The following is a 21,622-nucleotide window of genomic DNA, read 5'->3' on the forward strand; positions in this document are numbered from 1 at the left end:
CTGTTGTCGCTATCAGAAGACGGAGCAGCATCGGAACAAAGCATTTCTGGCCACCTGCTGATGCCGCCGGGACCAAGATCAGCTGATCAGCAGGGATGTGGCGTGTTGGCCATCAATGTCAAAGTAATTGACAACCTCTTTAAAAGTAGGAAAGGCAGTCGACAACCCCTGTGTGAACTGTAACGCGTTTCCCCCCAGCTTTTCCTCATAATGATACAGTGAAGAGGAAGAAGAGCTGGGAAAGATCTGCTCCACTTTATCTCTGCTGTCTTTTGAAAATCCACTGTGAATTTACAACTGATATCTCAAATTTTGAAAGAATGAAATCCAAATCCTTTCCTCAACATAATTAAAAAAATTGTGGCATGTGCGACAATGGCCTGAAGGGCTACCAGGGAAAGCCAGCGGACCAACAAATAACAGACACCATTGTTGCCGACACTTTTTAGCCATTCTAGCGATGGGTAGATATTGTCCGCATATCCTGGAGCTCTCACATTAAGGCCGGGGCCACACGGGGACTACTGCGATCCCCTTGCATGAGACTCGGCTCGTGCTGGCAGTACAGCAGAGCCGAGTGTCATGCTTGTGTCCTTGCAACTGAGGTCCGTTCGTGCGAGCAGACCTCAGCTGCGGGGGGCGGGCCGGCACTCAGGAGGGGAGGGGGGGATTTCTCTCCCTCTCTCCTGTGTAGTCAGCTATAGCCATTCTCGCACTGCACTAGCAGTACACCGGTGTACTGCGAGTGCAGTGCGATTTTTCTCTCGCCCCATTCACTTGAATGGGTGCGAGAGAAAGAGTCTCGGATTACAATCGCAGCATGCTGCGATTGTTTTCTCGGTCCGATTAGGGCTGAGAGAATAATCGCTCATGTGTGCTGGCACACAGGCTAGAATTGGTGCGAGTGGAATGCGATGTTTTATCGCACTCCACTCGCACCGATTTACTCGCCGTGTGGCTTAGGCCTAATGTCTATGCTAGGACAGTCCCTTTAAATCTTGTCATCAATCGGACTGGATAGCTCTCACAGCCAAAGACTAATCCCGACAAATCCACATTTAACGGATCAAATCAGTCTCAAAAATGAAGCAAATTCTTTTCCTTAAAAAAAAAAAATGGCTTTCAATTTCCTAGAAAGAAGTGTTTAAAGATTAAAATCATAAAAGGAAACTACTTATGCAGAAATAAAACATATGAAATAAGCAGAAATGATTAAGGCGGAAAAAAAACAAAAAACTTTTCAACCTATTACAGAACTCTTACCCATGCCTGAGCTGTGAGGAAAATCTTGAAGTCTTCATTAAAAGTTAATGTGGGATGATCGGCGATTCTGTTCAAAAATTTATGCAATGCCTTTCTCCGAGTCTCAATGAAATCGTCATTAAACCTTTCCACCATTCCTTTGACTATGAATTTCTCTGGTAAAGGCTTGGAAAAAAAAGAAAAAACAGAATTAATGAGGACTTCTAAAAGCACACATGTAATTTACTAATTATATCAATATCTGACTTTTACCATCTTCGTAGTTACAATGTTTTAGACATGCCAGAAAGTTGCCCAACGAATTTTACTTTCAGGAACATCAAAATAATCCCAAGTGCCAAGATCCTCAGGCAAAACTACTGAAGCCAGAGCTTGGAACGATCATGAAAGACGCCCGGACAAACGTTTGGTTTTAAACCACATCATTTTGTATTTGTAGTTGTCATCAAAAAAAGATTTGTAGATTTTGTTTTTCAGCTTTAGATATCCACAAACACTGCAGCGGGAGTCATGTGGGTTTATCCAAGTCTCATTATACAAATGTCTCCCCAATGAAAAGTCATGGTGGCTATCATGACGGGACTTGTTTGATAACGAAAGGCTCCAATGCTGTCCCTCATGCTAGGGGGCATATGCTATCCCTCAGGTATACTCCTAATGGTGGAGATGACTGACTCCCGTTCCTAGGTCTGCTCCTGGATCAGACCAAGTCTGATCTCCTCCCTCACATCAGGGAAGGATGGGGAAGGATTGTGATGTTAAACACAGATGAAGACAGATAAGAGAAAACCAAAACACACACAGACAGAGAGACAGACAGAGAGAGACAGACAGACAGAGAGAGACAGACAGACAGAGAGAGACAGACAGACAGAGAGAGACAGACAGAGAGAGACAGACAGACAGAGAGACAGACAGACAGAGACAGACAGAGACAGAGATACAGAGACAGAGAGACAGAGACAGAGAGACAGAGACAGAGAGACAGAGAGACAGAGAGACAGAGAGACAGAGAGACAGAGAGACAGAGAGACAGAGAGACAGAGAGACAGAGAGACAGAGAGACAGAGACACAGACAGAGACACAGACAGAGACACAGACAGAGACACAGACAGAGACACAGACAGAGACACAGACAGAGACACAGACAGAGACACAGACAGAGACACAGACAGAGACACAGACAGAGACACAGACAGAGACACAGACAGAGACACAGACAGAGACACAGACAGACACACAGACAGACACACAGACAGACACACAGACAGACACACAGACAGACACACAGACAGACACACAGACAGACACACAGACAGACACACAGACAGACACACAGACAGACACACAGACAGACACACAGACAGAGACACAGACAGAGACACAGACAGAGACACAGACAGAGACACAGACAGAGACACAGACAGAGACACAGACAGAGACACAGACAGAGACACAGACAGAGACACAGACAGAGACACAGACAGAGACACAGACAGAGACACAGACAGAGACACACACAGAGACACACACAGAGACACACAGAGACACACAGAGACACACAGAGACACACACAGAGACACACACAGAGACACACACACACAGACAGAGAGACACACACACACAGAGACACACACACAGACAGAGAGACACACACACAGAGACACACACACAGAGAGACACACACACAGAGAGACACACACACAGAGAGACACACACACAGAGAGACACACACACAGAGAGACACACACAGAGACACACACACACAGAGACACACACACAGAGACACACACACAGAGACACACACACAGAGACACACACACACACAGAGACACACACACAGAGAGACACACACACAGAGAGACACACACACAGAGAGACACACACACAGAGAGACACACACACAGAGAGACACACACACAGAGAGACACACACAGAGAGACACACACAGAGAGACACACACACAGAGAGACACACACAGAGACACACACACAGAGAGACACACACACACAGAGAGACACACACACACACAGAGAGACACACACACAGAGAGACACACACAGAGAGACACACACAGAGAGACACACACACACAGAGACACACACACACAGAGACACACACACACACACAGAGAGACACACACACACAGAGAGACACACACACAGAGAGACACACACACAGAGAGACACACACACAGAGAGACACACACACAGAGAGACACACACACAGAGAGACACACACACAGAGAGACACACACACACAGAGACACACACACAGAGACACACACACAGAGACACACACACAGAGACACACACACACAGAGAGACACACACACAGAGAGACACACAGACACACAGACAGACAGACAGACACACACACAGACAGACACACACACAGACAGACACACACACAGACACAATAAGAGATTCAGGAGGTAGACAACAGCAGGAGGGAAACTTAAAAAAAGACAACTGGGGTAAATGCCACAACCACACAAAGCAATAAGAACTACGAGCACCATAAAAGTCTGGTACACCACACCAGACCAACTAAGACAAGCTATAGCTGGCATAAGAGGAAGGACCAAATCAGTATAATATATATATATATATATATATATATATATATAGCAGATATGATATTCTCTCTCACAGCAGGTGATCAAAAAGAGCAAACACGCAGACTAGCAGAGATTAACTAAATAGCCTACTATTAATTAGAACACAGCAGGTCAATACCAGGGTCTGCCTACGTTACTTCCAGACACCAGACGGAGTGTCAGAATCAGCAATCTGAACAGGAGCTGACGCCATGACAGTCGGCAAAGTTTGAGAACATTTTTGTGTGACAGTTGTAAAAGTGTTCAGCCTGCAGCCGGACCTGCTCCACCTAGGTGCCGGAGTTGTGCAGTACCCCATAGCTGAAATGTGAAAGAGCTTTGGGAACTAGGTGTCACAGACCCTCCCACCTCATTATCAGGTGATGGACGAGTGGTCAGATGCAGAGAAGACCCGCTATACACACTATTATCACACATAGGCAGCACTTACCGGAATGATTAGAGTTGGATGGGCAACTTCAAGTCTGCTTTTTAACCATAAAAAATCTTGATATCGTCGTCTAACTTCAAACTCGCTAGAATCAAATTCACTGTGAGTTGTCTGAAAATAAATAATTTAAAAATGTAAAATCTATGAACATGTTTGAAATAGTACAAATATTTTGAAATATAGTAATGCTAGGTTTGTTCTGCAATCTTCATTTCATCATTTTCAGACCCACTGGTAAGCAGTCTGCAGCCCGATTCAAATTTCAGATTTTTTCTGTAGGAATGGCTCTCAGAAATATAGGCTGGATCTGCTTCTGCCTTCATTAGCTCATATCAGCACAGCTTCTATCCTGCATTTATTTCATTAGGTGCAGTCTTCCTTATTTGTAGCCTGTTTTAACTCTAAACTGTCAATAATTTCCAATCCATTTGTCACTGAAACCCTATAGCAGTGCTGCAACACCACAGTTAAAAATAGGGTCTGGATATACACACACAAAAAAACAACAACAATTATGTGCATAGGGTATTAGACATGAATCCACTCACAGGAAAAAAAACAGAAAAATTGTATGAAAAATACCCTGACTATAAATAAATAAATTGCAAGTGCTTAATAACAGGGTACTTTGTATATACCGTATTTTTCGCTTTATAAGACGCACTTTTGTTCCCCCAAATTTTGGGGGAAAGTAGGGGGGGCGTCTTATAATCCGAATATACGGAGGGGGTGTGTGATATATATATTAATAATATATATATACACACATACACACATATATACACACACACACACACACACACATATATATGTATGTATTTTAATTACAGTCCAGGGGAGGTGGGGGCAGCTCTGGAGCGCTGCTGGGGGCTGGTGAAAGCTGCAGGAGGCAGCGGCAGATCTCCTGCTCCCGCTCATATAATATGCACTGCCGCTGTCCATCACCGTGGTGCTGAAACTGCACCGCAGTGATGGGCTGGGGCAGCGGTGCATACTATATCTGCCTGCGCCCCCCTTTGATGGCACATGCCTCCCTGTGTTAGATATGGTCCCCATGCTGCTGCCCATAGTAAAATAAAAAACTCTTACCTCCTCCAGCACTGATCTCCCGGTCTCAGTGCTGCCGCTGTGATCAGGCACGCAGAGATGATATCACTCTGCTGTGACGATCACATGACTGGCACTGAGAACCAGGAAGTGCAGGAGCTCAGCAGCATAGAGGGAGACACGAGGGAGGACAGCACTGGAGAAGGTAAAGTAAAGTGTTTATTTTACTATGGGCAGCAGCATGGGGGCGATATCTAACACAGGGGGAGGTGTGCCATCCATAGGGGGCCATATCAAACACAGGGGGACATGTCCCATCGATAGGGGGCCATATCAAACACAGGGGGACGTGTGCCATCCATAGGGGGCCATATCTAACACAGTGGGACGTATGCCATCAATAGGAGACATGTGCCAGCAAAAGGGGGCGTGTGCCAGCAATAGGGGATGTGTACCATCAATAGGAGACATGTGCCAGCAATAGGGGGCGTGTGCCAGCAATAGGGTACGTGTGCCAGCAATAGGGTACGTGTGCCAGCACAAGGGGGCTATATTCAATATAAGGGGGCCATATCCAGATTAAGGGGGCTAATTTTAGGATGGTGGGGCTATGAGGGACATATACCCTATATGATTTGTTAGTTGGGACACTGGCAATATAAGACGGACCCATTTAACATTAAATAAAAAAAAAAAATCTCTTTTCCTTCACCAAATTTGGGGGTGTGTCTTATAATCAGGTGCGTCTTATAAAGCGAAAAATACGGTACATTTTTGCAAAAAGGTAAGAAGCTGTCCCACCTTGTCACGGTGTACCCATCTGGGACAGTCCCTAACCAACTAAAGTTGAAAACATTTTCTATACCTGACTAGTGTCATATCAAAACTCCAATGTGAATGGTAACAAGTGGTCAGCTGGGTCCCAGATTAAATACACAGCAAAGTGGGAAGCAAATTGATTGCCCAGTCTCAGTATAAGGAGGGCTGCACCCCCATTTTGCACTAAAGCAAGAAAACAGACAAAAAACACCTAAGGTTACATGCGCACGCTGCTTTTTTTCCTGCTTTTTTGCTGCTTTTTTGGCTGCAGTTTTGTCAGCTGAACTTTCTGACATTTGACTTCCCAGCAAAGTCTATAAGAAGTCAGATTTGCTGCGCACATTGCAGTTTATTTGTCAGCGTTTTTTTTGTCAAAAGTTTGTGACAAAAAAAATGCAGCATGTTCATTCTTCCTGCGTTTTTGTCAACATTTGTCACCCATTGAAAACAATGAGGGCATCAAAAACGCAGGAAAAATGCATGCTAATCAAAAGTGGTGCATTTTACCTGCCTTTTACCTGCGTTTTTGGTACCAAAAACGCAGGTGATTTGTCAGGAAGTGAGGTCAGGCAAGTGGTCCCGTCCCGTCCTCCACATGTTCCCCGAAGTACCGCTGTCCCCAGGGGAGATGATGTGGAGGACGGGGACTATCAGCAGCGGCGGCAGCGAGAGGGAAAAATCAATGTTTTCAGCTGCCAACGTCCATCCCCCTCTCGCTGCCGCCGATAGTCCCGTACTCCACGTGTTCCCTGAAGTACCGCTGTCCCCAGCGTGCACACACAGGGGAGATGATGAACCCTTATCACTGCCACCGCCGCTGAAAGTCCCGTCCTCCACGCTCCTATCGTCAGCTCCACGCTCCTGTCGTCAGCTCCACGCAGTAGCGCGATCAGCTGAGCTGTCACTGAGGTTACTCGCGGCCACCGCTGAATTCAGCGGTGGCCGCGGGTAACCTCGGTGACAGCTCAGCTGATCGCGCGGCTGTCTTCATTAGCTGCATGGAGGTGACCGGAGCGGCGGTGTCTGCTGCTTCTCCGGTCACCTGCATGCAGCAGAGCTGGATGCGACGCTGGAGCATGCTGGATTACGCCGGACATGGAGGGCTTTGTCGGGGTTAATAAATTGGTAATGAGGGAATGTGTTTGTGTTTTTTATTTCTAATAAAGGATTTTTCGGGTGTGTGTGTTTATTTACTGTAATTTACAGATTAATCATGGAGGGTGTCTCAGACGCCTGACATGATTAATCTAGGACTTATTGGCAGCTATGGGCTGCCAATAACTCCTTATTACCCCGATTTGCCAACACACCAGGGCAAATCGGGAAGAGCCGGGTACAGTCCCAGAACTGTCACATCTAATGGATGCGGCCATTCTGGGTGGCTGCTGACTGGTATTGTTAGGCTGGGGGGCTCCCCATAACGTGGGGCTCCCCATCCTGAGAATACCAGCCTTCAGCCGTATGGCTTTATCTGGCTGGCATTAAAATTGGGGGGGACCGCACGCCAGTTTTTTTTTTAATTATTTATTTATTTCTAATTTTTTTTTTTTTCAATTCAACAAGCTTTATGGGCTTGTTTGAACTGAAAAATACATGAAACAATTGTTGACAAAACTGCAGCCAAAAATGCACCAAAAAAGCAGCAAAAATGCACCAAAAAAGCACCTACGTTTTTTGTGACATTTCCAGGTTCTCTCTGACAAGGTGCAGTTTTGGCTGCAGTTTGTGAACACAAAAAAGAAGCAGCGTGCGCATGTAGCCTAAAAGAAACTGAGCTGTAACAATTGTTCAGTAAACATGCAACATGTTTTTAACTTTAGTTGGTTAGGGACTGTCCCAGATGGGTACATCGTGACGAGGTGGGACGGCTTCTTACCTTTTTGCAAAAATACATATACTAAGTACCCTGTTGTTAAGCACTTGCAATTTATTTATTTATAGTCAGGGTATTTTTCATGCAATTTTTCTCTGTTTTTTTTCTAGTCTTGAGGCTGCCATTCACATGCCTGTAATGTTGCATGTTTACTGAACATTTGTTACAGCTCAGTTTCTTTAGGTGTTTTATGAAGCCACTAACAGCTTCCTGGTCTTTAAAGTGCAGCGGTGTTGCAAAATACCACGATTTACACACACACACACACACACACACACACACACACTATTAAGGGTGTAGAGGTTTTTTCTAATATTCAGTGGCACAATACATTTTGTATTTATGGGTGCACAGTGTGTTTTATATGATATTCAGGTGCACAATGTACTGTGTTTTAATATTCAGGGGCGCAGAATTTTATTTAATATTCGGGGGGAGGGATTAGCAAATTGTAATTTACTTAATATCTAAGGGGCACAGTGTCAGGGGCACAGTGAATTTTGATTCGTATTCAGGAGAGGCACATAATTTATATTTTTTTATATTGAGGCAACACGGTGTTTATATAGTTCATATTCATTGGTAATCAAATGCCTTTTTTGGTAAAATCATTGAGGAGTGCGTCCTTCAAAAATGAGGTTACAGACAAGTTTTGATCGGGGGTGGGGGTGGGGGGAAGATACAAAAGCTCAGGTGTCACACCAAAAAAGTTAAGTTTATCCCCAATTTTAAACAAATCTTGATGTGGACAGGGATTTGTAGGTATTTTGTATTTGTGTTCTTGGTTCTTTAGACATTAGTACAAAAAAAATGCAAATTTTTGTAATTATTTTTTTGTTTAATTAAATCAGTGATACTCCAAGGCTGCAAAAATTGGTAAACATTGCCTTAGATACTTCCCCTCTCTCCACTCTTCAGATCAGTATGCAGCTCCCTCATTGCTGCTATTAGCACTAAGACAGCAGAGAGCTGTCAGGACCGGTGGCTCCGAAGGATTAGCAACATTCTTGACCACAACTCAATTGGTTAAAAGGATTTAGATACCACGCTGAAACAAAATGATTTTTCAAGTTGAACTGGCCACACAATCTAATAGTGGCTGTAAAGGATTTCACCAGGTTAGATCAGGAGATCAGAACTGTCTGTCATTATATGTCTCACACACTGAGAAACCTGCTCTAAGCTATAGTTGGTAAAGTCATTAGGTGACAAATCATTTTTTGACAATATCTCTGCTACGGTGGGGCAAAGAAAAGAAAAAAAAAATCTTTTTTTCAGTTCTGTAGAAACTAACGCATTGTGATGCCCAATTAAACAAGAAATATTGAAAAAAAAAAAATCTTCTTTAACAGAGCATGACGAAGTACAGGGTAGGCCATAAGTATAAGTATGGATATATCCTGGGTAGGCGATAAGTTTGGATACACCCTGGGTGGGCCATAAGTATGGATAGATCCTGGGTGGGCCATAAGTATGAAAACACCCTGCGTGAGCCATAAGTATGGATACACCGTGGGTAGGCCATAAGTATGGATACACCCTGGGTGGGCCATAAGTATGAATACACCCTGTGTAGGCCAGAAGTATGGATACACCCTAATAAAACAAAAACAAAAAAAAAAAAAGTGTTAAGTTGAATTCAAAATGGCCTTGCAGATGGCCGCCATGGACATCACCCAGCCTCAAATGTTTTGCCCCTCCCATGTACTAATGTGTCACAAACGGTAAGGTTATATCAGCAACCACTTCCATTTTATCAGGGTGTATCCATACTTATGGCCCACCCTGTAGATTGTAAATGTATGCAGATTACATATCCCCTGCTCATGTTTCGTTTTATAGACATACCCAACTGTCCATCAATGTGTTACACATGTCCTATCATCACATTCATGAGCAAAGTAAATTGAAGAGGTCATTACATTATCTTCTGCGCAAGTATAACATTATTGTAAGTTCTTGTTTGAATTTTGGCATCATTTTTTCTCCAAAATGCTAGTCAAATTATAGTGTGACAAACAGCCGAGAAATTCTACAATTTCTATACGGACCTTTGTAGCGATCCTGTACGTAATGAAGGTTTCAATGGCTGTGATGTGACTTTCAGGCTCGTCAACTGTAATGAAGAGGTCCCGGACTTCAGGCTCATCCTCAAACTTAACCTGGTTTATCATGGATGACGGAGAGGCCAACATCAATGGACTGAATGAATTTCCATCATTCAGAGTTGTGTCCTAGAACAGAGAAAAGAATGGACGATTAGAACAAGGGAAGATTGCAGATACATTTGTTCTGTGGACTAACTGAGGAAGAAAACACCGGGATCGTCATTGATGGATCATGTCCAGTTGGTTCAGAGCTCAAGTGTAAAGATTCAAAAACAAAAAAAAAAACAAAAAAAAACAGAACATCAATACGGCTTCTTCAAAGGATCATTACATCCTACTGCATGTAAAATGCAGCTACTAGGAGGTAATGATACATGCCCAAAAAAACGACTGTTTGGACATAACCTCAGAGTAAATGAAAAATGCCTACAAGCTATAAGAAATACTACCATAAACTGATTTACGGGTTTGGATTTTTTTTTATTGAAATCTTTTGAGAAAACTGAACAAAAATCCATCAGAACTTGAATCACTACGATCTGACGAGGCCAGGCACAATGAGTTCAGCATGGCCGTCGATGGCCATGCTGATCTCATTTTGCCTGCCCTCGTCGGTGCCCTCGTCGGATCGCGGACATTACTTAGTTTGAGGCCTGGCAAGTACCAGCATGGGAGACTGGCTGGGAATCCCCGTTTCCATTGACTGTCGACGGCCATGCTGAACTCATTGTGCCTGCTCTCATTGGATCGCAGACATTACTTAGTTTGAGGCTTGGCAAGTACCAGCGTGGGAGACTAGCTGGGAATCCCTGGTTCCGTTGACGACCATGCTGAACTCCTGCTGTTGTCGGATCGCAGACGTTACTTAGTTTGAAGCCTGGCAAGTACCAGCGTGGGAGACTAGCTGGGAATCCCCGGTTCTGAGAACTTAAATCACATTTAACCCCTTCCTGAAGGAGACAATTTTTCATTTTTGAGATTTTCATTTTTTCCTTCCACGAGCCCAAAATGTTATAATTTTCTGTCAAAATATAGCCGAACGAGCACTGACAAACAGACAGAACCGGACCCGGTGCATGAACAATATATGGGTCCCTTGCAGTCCAATAGCAAATAATAATGCACAATTCCTACTGCTATGGAGGTGGAATTGGGCCCTGTAATATTCTGGCCCCTGTACGACTGCATAGATTGCACCACACCTTTTTTGCTTTATAGCATCTACTGTACAGGTCAAATAATTTTATATTTTGACAGATCAAACTTGAGGATTTTGATATCTAATATGTTGGGGGGGGGTTAATTATTGCATTAGGAAAAGAGGGTATTAATTCAAAATAATTTTTTTTTTTTTAATTCCCCTAGGGACATTAAGCTTGGATCACTTACATCAAATTAATGAAGGAGCCTCTCTGCTGCCAAGGAACTAAATAAAAAAAAAAATCTTTAAAAGGTAATTTGTCAGCTGGTTTTGCTACCTAATCTGAGAATAGTATAATGGAGGTAAAGAGCCCCTGCTTCCAATGATGGATCACTTAGTTTGCTAGTGTAGGAGTTGGGATATAATCAAGAGTGCTTAGATGTAGCAGAGCTCAGAAAGGTAACCCCACTCATACCACAGCTGTCTGTGTACATTGTATAGTGACAGTGAGCTGCTAATCAGTGGTTGGCCTACTAAGCACATGAGACCTAGGGGTGCTTCACACACAGCGAGCTCACTGCCGAGATCGCTGCTGAGTCACGGTTTTTGTGACGCAGCAGTGACCTCATTAGCGATCTCGCTGTGTGTGACACTGAGCAGCGATCTGGCCCCTGCTGCGAGATCGCTGCTCGTTACACACAGCCCTGGTTCGTTTTCTTCAAAGCCGCTCTCCCACTGTGACACACAGATCGCTGTGTGTGACAGCAAGAGAGCGACAAATGAAGCGAGCAGGGAGCAGGAGCCGGCGTCTGACAGCTGAGGTAAGCTGTATCCAAGATAAACATCGGGTAACCAAGGTGGTTACCCGATATTTACCTTAGTTACCAGCCTCTGCAGCTCTCACGCTGCCTGTGCTGCCGGCTCCGGCTCTCTGCACATGTAGCTGCTGTACACATCGGGTTAATTAACCCGATGTGTACAGCAGCTAGGAGAGCAAGGAGCCAGCGCTAAGCAGTGTGCGCGGCTCCCTGCTCTCTGCACATGCAGCTGCATTACACATCGGGTTAATTAACCCGATGTGTACTGTAGCTAGGAGAGCAAGGAGCCAGCGCTCAGTGTGCGCGGCTCCCTGCTCCCTGCTCACACTGGTAACTAATGTAAACATCGGGTAACCATACCCGATGTTTACCTTAGTTACCAGTCTCCGCAGCTTCCAGACGGCGGCTCCGTGCAAGCGCAGCGTCGCTTGCACGTCGCTGCTGGCTGGGGGCTGTTCACTGGTCGCTGGTGAGATCTGCCTGTTTGACAGCTCACCAGCGACCATGTAGCGATGCAGCAGCGATCCTGACCAGGTCAGATCGCTGGTCGGATCGCTGGGCAGTGATAATCTCCTGCTGTTAAATCAATCATTGTAAAGAAACAGCAGCACACAGCCTATTAAGTGACACACCCCTGAAATCAGTGTATCAGCCCTTATCTATTAATGCCCTCAGATTACATAGCAAAGATATGCTGACCGATTCCCTTAAAAGAAAACAAAAATAATTGTACACTTAATTAGGAATCACCAGGACTCTAAAAAAGTAAAACACTTAAAGCACGGCTCCAGCATTTTTTTTTACAGTGTTGCAGTGGTGCTTTAAAAGGGGTTGTCCACTACTTTACATTGATGGCCTATCCTTAGGATAGGTAATTAATGTTTGATCGGCCGGGGTCCTACACCCCAGGTACTGCACATGCGCCTCCCATTTTAAGCAATAGGAGGCAGATGTTCAGTACCTAGCCACGGCCACTATCAGAAGACGGAGCTGTGCTTTTCCGATCTCCTTCTGGCGCCACTGATAACAACTGATCGGTGGAGGTGCAGGGTGTCGAACCCCGGACTATCAAACATTGATGACCTATCCTAAGGATAGGCCATAAATGTTAAAGTAGTGGGCAACCCCTTTAAGTCCTCTGCCTCAGTCATGTATATTCACCCTTTGGCGTTTTCACCTTTTATTGGCGTTGCTCCAGTCTAGACATCTTGTGACTGCAACTTCTGACTGGCAGGAAGCCAGAAGTTACATCACAAGCGCTCAAGTAAGTCTTTGAGACCCGAAACAGGGCGAAAATGAGGCACTCAGACTTGTATCAAGTTTGTGACCTTCAGCGCACTACATGAAACACTGAAGCTGCCAGCCGGTAGACGATAGAGGATGAGTAAAACACTAGGGGCAGGGGGCGTAGATTGAAAGCACCACTCCAGGACTGAAAAGAAAAAGAAAAAAAAAAAACCTGGAGTGGAGTGATGCCAATATAACTGCAGCATTTAAAGCAAGTGTCATTTACCGCTAAGCGTTTACATGACCGTGATCAGAGCGAATGTTAGAGGCAAATGCAGGCAGTGTAAGGCTGAGACCACACGGGGATTTCTGCGAGTGCTCGCATGACACTCAGCTCATGCTCGCAGCACAGCGGGAGCCGAGTGTCATGCGACTGTGGTCCGATCATGCAATCACTATATGGAGAGAAGGTATGCACACCAGTGACTATGCAAGGGGAATATATGAAAAGCAGAAACTGCTGTGTGAATACGGACATGAAAAATCCAATAGCTATATGTAAGAGTGAAAATGTGAAAAATGGAATCTGCATTACTGCCATGAACATATGAATAAAGAGAAATTTAGCTACTGAATTGATCAATGCAATAGAGCCCCAACACTACGCCAAAGTATTTCTCTACGTTGGGGTCCCTATCTTCTGTGTGTCCTCTCATGCAGTTAAAAAACTTACCGTGTATGGGACGCTGAGACCCAGGCTATATATACGTATAATGTGGATTGGCAATAGGTGTGTATGGGGAGGGTTCACAAATGGAAAACTACTAACAAATAAGGAATAACATTTGGAACACCATTCTAAGTCTGAACTGGGTGCAAAAAAACTAAAAAAAAATCACTATATGGAGAGAAGGTATGCCCACCAGTGAACTTAACTGCATGAGAGGACAAACACTAGCTAGGGACCACAACGTAGAGAAATACTTTGGCGTAGTGTTGGGGCTCTGTTGCATTGATGAATTCAATAGCTAAATTTCTCTTTATCCATATGTTCATGGCAGTAATGCAGGTTCCATTTTTCACATTTCACTCTTACATATAGCTATTGGATTTTTCATGTCAGTATTCACACAGCAGTTTCTGCTATTACATGTATTCCCCTTGCATAGTCACTGGTGTGCATACCTTATCTCCATATAGTGATTTTTTTTTTTAGGTTTTTGCACCCAGTTCAGACTTAGAATGGTGTTCCAAATGTTATTCCTTATTCGATCATGCAATCAGACCACAGTTGCGGAGGGGAGGGGAGGGCCGGCGCTGCGGAGGGGAGGACCGGCACTGCGGAGGGGAGGGATTTATCTTCCTATCTCCTCCGTTGCCTGCTGATGCGAGAATCGCACTGCTCTCGCGTTACTCCGGTGTAACGCAAGAGCAATGTGATGTTTCTCTCGCCCCATAGACTTGAATGGGTGAGAGTGAAACAAGCTTGCATTCCACCCGCAGCATGCTGCAACTGTTTTCTCGGTCCGATTAGGACTGAGAAAATAATCGCTCATGGGTGCTGCCCCATAGAGCAATATTGTTCCGAGTGGAATGTGATTTTTTTTATCGCATTGCACTCGCTCCGTATTACTCGCCGTGTGTGCTGACCCTAACACATCAATACATTTATGGAAATCTATGGTTTGATTCCTTTGCCTGTGTGGATTGGATTGGTAGTTACCGACATCTGGTGAAAAATTCATGTCAATAGCACCTTTTCAAAAAATATTTAATTAGAAAATTGGTGACATGGTCAATACTTATTTCACTCGCAGTGTGAAAGATCATATTTTGTTCTGATTAAAATTGGTATTAAAATAAAAAAAAAAAAAAGCCTGTACGTTATACAAATATTCACTGTAGAATATGCTGTTTTAATTAGCGCATTAATGAGGAGTTTGTTTTTAGGTTTGCTGCGAGCCTTCCCCCTCCATATGGCTGAAGAATTCTCGCCTGGGTTAATTATTAAACATATTTCCAGTTTAAATCTGTCTCCAGAAGTGAGAAAGTTTCACATTTCAGCAGTAACATAAGGCTCCCCTAACTTTACAGAGAAGGCATAATGATGACAGTTCGTGCGCGCTCTCATTTACTTTCCTCGCAGCGCGCGGCAGTCACTAGATTAGCTGTGAAAAAAATGATATACAGCTCGTCGAAGGGACTTGTCACATCTTGTATTGTTATTCCTAGGTGTCCTAGTGCTCTGCGCTCTTTACAGTCTGTGAGAAAATACTAAATAAATGATATCTACAAGTAGAGGACATAAAGAAGGGAAACTTCTATACTCCTACACGGATTTCACATTTGTAAGTTTCTTTTTTTTTTTTTTTTTAAATTTTGTTTATAAAAAGTTGGTTGTCTTGCGCCATAAAGTTTTAAAAAGGAAAGAAACGTGTTAAACTAAAAAAAAAAAAAAAAAAAAATGATATATATATATATATATATATATATATATATATATATATACACAAACATACATACACGTCCACACTTTTCTAAGTAAATATATATTTTAAAAGGTACTATTGACATTAATTTCTCACCGGAAGTCGGCAACAACCCATCCAAGCCACACAGGCAAAGAAATCAAACCATAGATGTGCAATATATTTAGTGGTGTAATAATGAGAAATGACACAGGGAAAAAGTGTTGAACATACGTATTGAAATTTATTTCATACTTTGTACAAAAGCCTTTGTTGGTGATGACAGCGTCAAGATTCCTCCTGTATGGAGAAACTGGTCACTTGCATTGCTCAGGTGGGCTTTTGTCCCATTCTTCCATACACTCTTCAAATCCTGAAGGTCCTGTAGGCTCCTTCTATGAACTCTGAGCTTTAGTTCCTTCCATAAATGTTCTACTGGATTTAGGCCAATGATTGGCTGGGCCATTCTAGCAGCTTTATTTTCTCTAAAACCAATTGGTGAGTATCCTTGGCTGTGTGTTTGGGGTCATTATCTTGCTGAAATGTCCAGTCTTGTTTCATCTTCAGCATCCTGGTAGATGCCAGCAGATATTTATCAAGAATGTCTTAACACATTTGACCCCCTTCATCCTTCCTTCAATTATATGAAGTGTGCCAGTGTCGAATACTGAAAAACAACCCCACACCATGTTTCCACCTCCAAACTTCACTGTTGGTATGGTGTTTCTGGGGTGATACGCTATGCCTTTTGGCCTTCAAATATTATGGCATCCAAATAGTTAAATTTCGGTCTCATCTCACCAGACTATAATCTCCCAGTATTTCACAAGCTTTTATAAATGCTGAACAAACTTCGAATGCACTTGAACATGGTTTTTGATCAGTAATGGAGTCTTGCGTGGTCAGCGTGTATACAGGCCATGGAGGGTGCATTCCTTTTCTTTGAAAGAAATTGTACTCTCTACTTCCAGGTTTTTCTGTAGCTTTCCATAGGTGGTCATTGGCTCTTGGACAACTCTTCTGATAATTGTTGTCACTCCTCTGACTGAAATCTTGTGGGGAGAATCTGGTCGTGGCCAGTTTATAGTGTAATTATGCTCACACCAATTCAGGATTATGGCCCCAACAGTGCTTCCTGGAACCTTCAGTAGTTTATAAATTATTTTGTAACCAATGCCATTAGTATGTTCTGCAGTAATAAGCTTGCGAAGGGCTTGAGACAGCTCACTGGTTTTAACCATTAATACAGAGCTGTCCATCAACTTCTATATCAAGGTTTCTACAGCAACTCAACAAAAAAAAAATAAAAAAATTAAATTAGTATTGTCAACAGAGCACAGACGGAGCCATTCACTTCCATGAACCGAGGGAGTCACTGAGGACACTATTTTTTTTACATGGGGTAGCATCACTTGGCCTAGAATTCGCTCTACATCAACTTGGCGGTTCCCACAAGGATAATCTTTCCACCTTCCAAAACAGACAGCTCTGGCACATCACTAATTGTAAACATCACATTATTGATTCCCTCTGCTGGTTCTTTTACGTTTTGGACCTTTGATGATCACTTTCATGATATACTACGATAACACTAAGGTCACTATAGTGTCTTGTACAAGATCACTAAATCCCATACAACTTTATGAAAGAGAAGATTGTAGTTAAAGGAGTTATCCACTATTTGGACAACTCCTTTTCAATCATGTTTTCCCATGTAAAATAATAACAGCCTATACTCACCACTGGTGCTGACTCAGTATCAGCAATGTCATTGCCTGCTCTCACGGGTCGTAACGTCACACGAGCCTTGCAGCCAATCACCAGCCATTTCACTCTCCTTTTGGACGAAACTGATATCCAGAAGTGACAGTCGCTGTTGCTCTGTGACTTTCGCTGCATGTCAGTTACGTCCGGAGGAGAGAGTGAAGGGCTCACCGATTGTCATACGAGCCCTGGTAGACCAAGCACACAATGCTTGAACAACACCTGCAACTGAGGTGCATATAGCGCTTTTTTCACATAATAGTGTTTGAGAAGAGGTTGTGAGAGTAGTGGACAACTCATTGAAGGGAAAACACGTCCATGAACTGAGGAAGTCACTTATTTTTACATGAGGGAGCATTGCATGGCCTACAAGTCTCTCTACACCAACTTGGCAGCTCCCTCAAGGAAAATCTTGCCACCTTCTAATACGGACAGAGTTTTGGCACATCACTAATTGTAAATGCCATGAAATTAATTCCCAACGTTTTGGACCTTATGTCTAAATAGATTGACTGGACTGATTCTGAAGCAAAGCAGTTCTAAGCATCCGGGCTCATGGTCGCTTCCACACACCAGACCCAACAACTGTAATGGATGTCATGTAGACCAGATCGGGGAGGGGAAAGCGGTGTTCGTTTATCAGCACCAACCGGCTGTACAGTCCTCCTTTATTAGATTATAGACGTTTCTTAAAAATCTTATATGTGTCAGTGTCGAGGTTGTCTGCTACTAATTACATTTCCTCGTTCTCAATATATTTAGAGAAAAGGGGTCTTTGCACTTTTGCACAGCCTTCGAAATGCTAAACTGTGTGCTGCCATGGTTACTGCCATGAGATGTTTAAGCCGTGCATCTAAAACGGAACGTATAGAGCTTTCTAATTAAAGCATCGGCAGGATTTCTAGCAGTGCCTTTTATACGCCGAGCTGTGGCATAACAGAACGGGCTTGTCAATCACTGCCACATGAGTCACCACACACCTATTTACAGACACAAGTATAGCAGTGTCTTATTTTTCTGGATTTATGGATTTAACCAATGAAGAACCAACATTTTTTTGTTTTTAGGCACAGTTCCTTTAACATTCTGTTCTGCTTTCTCCACTGCTCCTTTGATTTGCTTTTATGTTCTGGGGTTTGATCCACAGCGACATAATGTTGTGTAATAGCTCCCATCACCACAGCCTTGTGACACCATAATGGATATATTTTTAAAATGCTAGATAAATCCGCATCACCCATCTACCATGATGACAAAAAAAAAGTCGATAATGGCTAATGACTTTTTTCCAGACAGAGACCAGGTGCTAAAAATGGAATCTCAACAGGTTTTTACTATGTAATCAGAGTACCATGGCTGGGTGTCCATAGTCAGGACCTGAGCCCTCTCTGCTCTAATTAAAGGGAACATGTCAGGTCCCATATGCCTTGTAACCTACAAGCAGGGTGATGTGTGGCCTAAAATCCCCTTCCTACCCAGCCCGGTGTTGTAATACTATGTAAAATGAATTTATTAAAAAAAACAAAACCTTATAAAACTTACGTGTTCCCTATGTAAAAGAGCAGAGGGTCTAGTCCCTTGGGCTTCGCTTCGACCTGTCTAGTTTGCCCTCTTTCCGTGGTATCACGCCCCTGTGGTAGTGATACCATGGATTTACATGAGTGACGTCACCTTTTTTAACAGGGGAAAAGTGCAAAGTCGTACATCTGGGTAAAAAATGCAAAAAGCACATATAGTATGGGAGGAATAGAACTAGGCGACCGCACCGGGGAAAAGGACATGGGCATAATAGTGGATCCCAGATTCAACATGATCAAACAATGCGGAGATGCAGCTAAAAATGACAACAAAATGCTGGGATGTATCAAGACAAGCATTGAAACTAGATCAAGAGAGGCAATTATTGTCCTCTACTCTGCCCTGGTCAGACCCAAATTTACAGTTCTGGGCACCCCAATTCAAGAAAGACATTGATATATTGGAGCAAGTCCACAGAAGAGCAACCAAGACGATAGAAGGTCTGCAAACCATGTCATATGAAGACTGGCTAAAAGAACTAGGAATGTTTAGTTTGCAAAAGAGAAGGCTGAGAGGAGACTTAATAGTGGTCTACAAAAATCTGAAAAGTCGTCTCAGTGCAAGAACCACCCTATTCTCGTTAGTACAAGGAAGTACAAGAAGCAATGGGATGAAACTTAAAAGGAAGGAGATTCAGATTAGACATTAGGAAAAACTTTGACAGTGAAGGCAGTCAGGAAGTGGAACAGGCTACCACGGGAGGTAGTGAGCTCTCCATCAATGGAAATCTTCAAGCGGAAACTGGATAAACATATAGCTGGGATTACATTTAGGAACGCCTGCACTTGCAGGACCTGATGGCCCAGGAGGTCCCTTAAAACTCTACCATTCTATGATTTTATGGAATCCCGAGCATGCGCGCTTCTCATTCGCGCAGCTTTCTTAGCCAGGTGTTTGCTTGGCAGCTTTAGACGCGCTCTTCACATGGTCAGAAGCACAGCAGCCTTCAGATCATGAGCAGTGCGCTTGTGAAACTGACAAAGAGTACACACTCGGATAAAAAGGAAGGCAAGTGCAGGATTCCAGGATCTGACGGTGATGTTGCTCTTGTAAAGCCATGGTATTACGCCCACAAGGGGTGTGATACCATGGAAAGAGGGCAAACTAAATGGGGCAAAGCGACGTCCAAAGGACTAGCCCCTCTGCTCATTTCCATACAGAACATGTAAGTTACACTGTATGTAGCAGGTTCAATCTACGAGATGGGAAATGGGCGCCAGATCAGAAATAGAGTTAATAAAAATTATTCACAGTGGTTAAAATATGCCGGTTGCAGATTTCAACTTTCAGCAGAATCATCAGCTCGAGGACACTGTGGGAGAATTGTTTTACTTTGGACATATAGTAACCATTATAGTCATCACCACAACATGAGGGACTAAAAGTGGTTTTTAATCTACTCATACAATAATTTTTCAATCAGCATGTTTGACCCCGGTAAAATATCGCCCATCACCATGTCCAGTGTTGGAACTCGCTCTTCTGAGGCTCACTTGAGATTTTTACGTCACACAAGCCCAGAGCCTAATCAGCGTCAGCTTCTTCCCTCTCGGCGCTTTTGGACGTACAAAAGGAGTCAGAGAGCGGCCAGCCGCACCCCTCTGACTTCCTCTTGCTGTTTGATTTGACTGAAAGCCAGAAGAGGGAAGTCGGCGCTGACTGGGCTCAGTTCTTGCGAAATGGAACAATATCACGTGAGCCCCGAGAGCGCAAACGCTGACACCAGAAGCAAATTTAAGGGTTTTTTATGTTACCGGGGGAAAAAAATGGTAATTGAGAAAAGTTTGTCCGAGTAGAGGACAATCCCTTTAAAAGCAGAAAGTTTAAACAAACCAAACTAAAGAAGTCGTATAGTACAGACTGGAGAGGAGCTACACATCAACAAGAAGCTACCAAAACGCCATCTGCTGTCCATAAAAGATAGCCCATCCAGCATAATAGAAAAAATAAAACAAGGCCAGGCCAGCATACCTTCAGCATTAGGCAGTGTACATACACTGTGGCCAATATGCAGACATCTGTACATTCACTGCACATCAGCAAACTGCAATTATCGGATTCATAAATTCAACTATTGCTATACATGCAATAAAAAATAGGAACTTAATAAAAATTTTATGAACAAAAAGCATGTAAACCAATCAGCAGTGACAAGGTAACCTCCATGGATGGACCCTACATATTTATTTATTTTTTTACTTCTCTTACTATGCACCAATATGGTCTCAAATAAATTGGGGAAGAAGTGGCTTTTAGTCTTCAACCAGATCCTGTCTGGGAAAGATGGATCAGTGAGCGTGCACAGCTCCTATAGCATAAGTCTGTAGCTGTTGTATTGTATACTTGTGTCCTAGGTCCACTCAGTCATTTTGCGTTAAAATTAGTGATTAGTGAGTATTAAAATGCTCGGGTGCTAGGTACTTGAATCAGGCCGCTCTCATATCAGCGGTATTTTGCGTTGCACA

At 43.4% G+C, this 21,622-nt stretch overlaps 1 protein-coding gene across 1 annotated transcript in view; it reads right to left on the reverse strand.

The window, feature by feature from the left end:
- The window catches only part of SNX7 (sorting nexin 7), a 130,787-nt gene that overhangs the window by 58,448 nt on the left and 50,717 nt on the right, over nucleotides 1-21,622 (reverse strand). The window contains exons 2-4 of the mRNA XM_075321042.1: nucleotides 10,105-10,287; nucleotides 4,315-4,425; nucleotides 1,264-1,428 (exon numbers count right to left, since the gene is read on the reverse strand). Of these exons, the coding sequence (XP_075177157.1) occupies nucleotides 1,264-1,428; nucleotides 4,315-4,425; nucleotides 10,105-10,287 (459 nt within the window). The remainder of the gene's footprint in view (nucleotides 1-1,263; nucleotides 1,429-4,314; nucleotides 4,426-10,104; nucleotides 10,288-21,622) is intronic.

Source organism: Anomaloglossus baeobatrachus, chromosome 8, assembly GCF_048569485.1.
Source record: "Anomaloglossus baeobatrachus isolate aAnoBae1 chromosome 8, aAnoBae1.hap1, whole genome shotgun sequence".
NCBI classification, from domain to species: Eukaryota; Metazoa; Chordata; class Amphibia; order Anura; family Aromobatidae; genus Anomaloglossus; species Anomaloglossus baeobatrachus.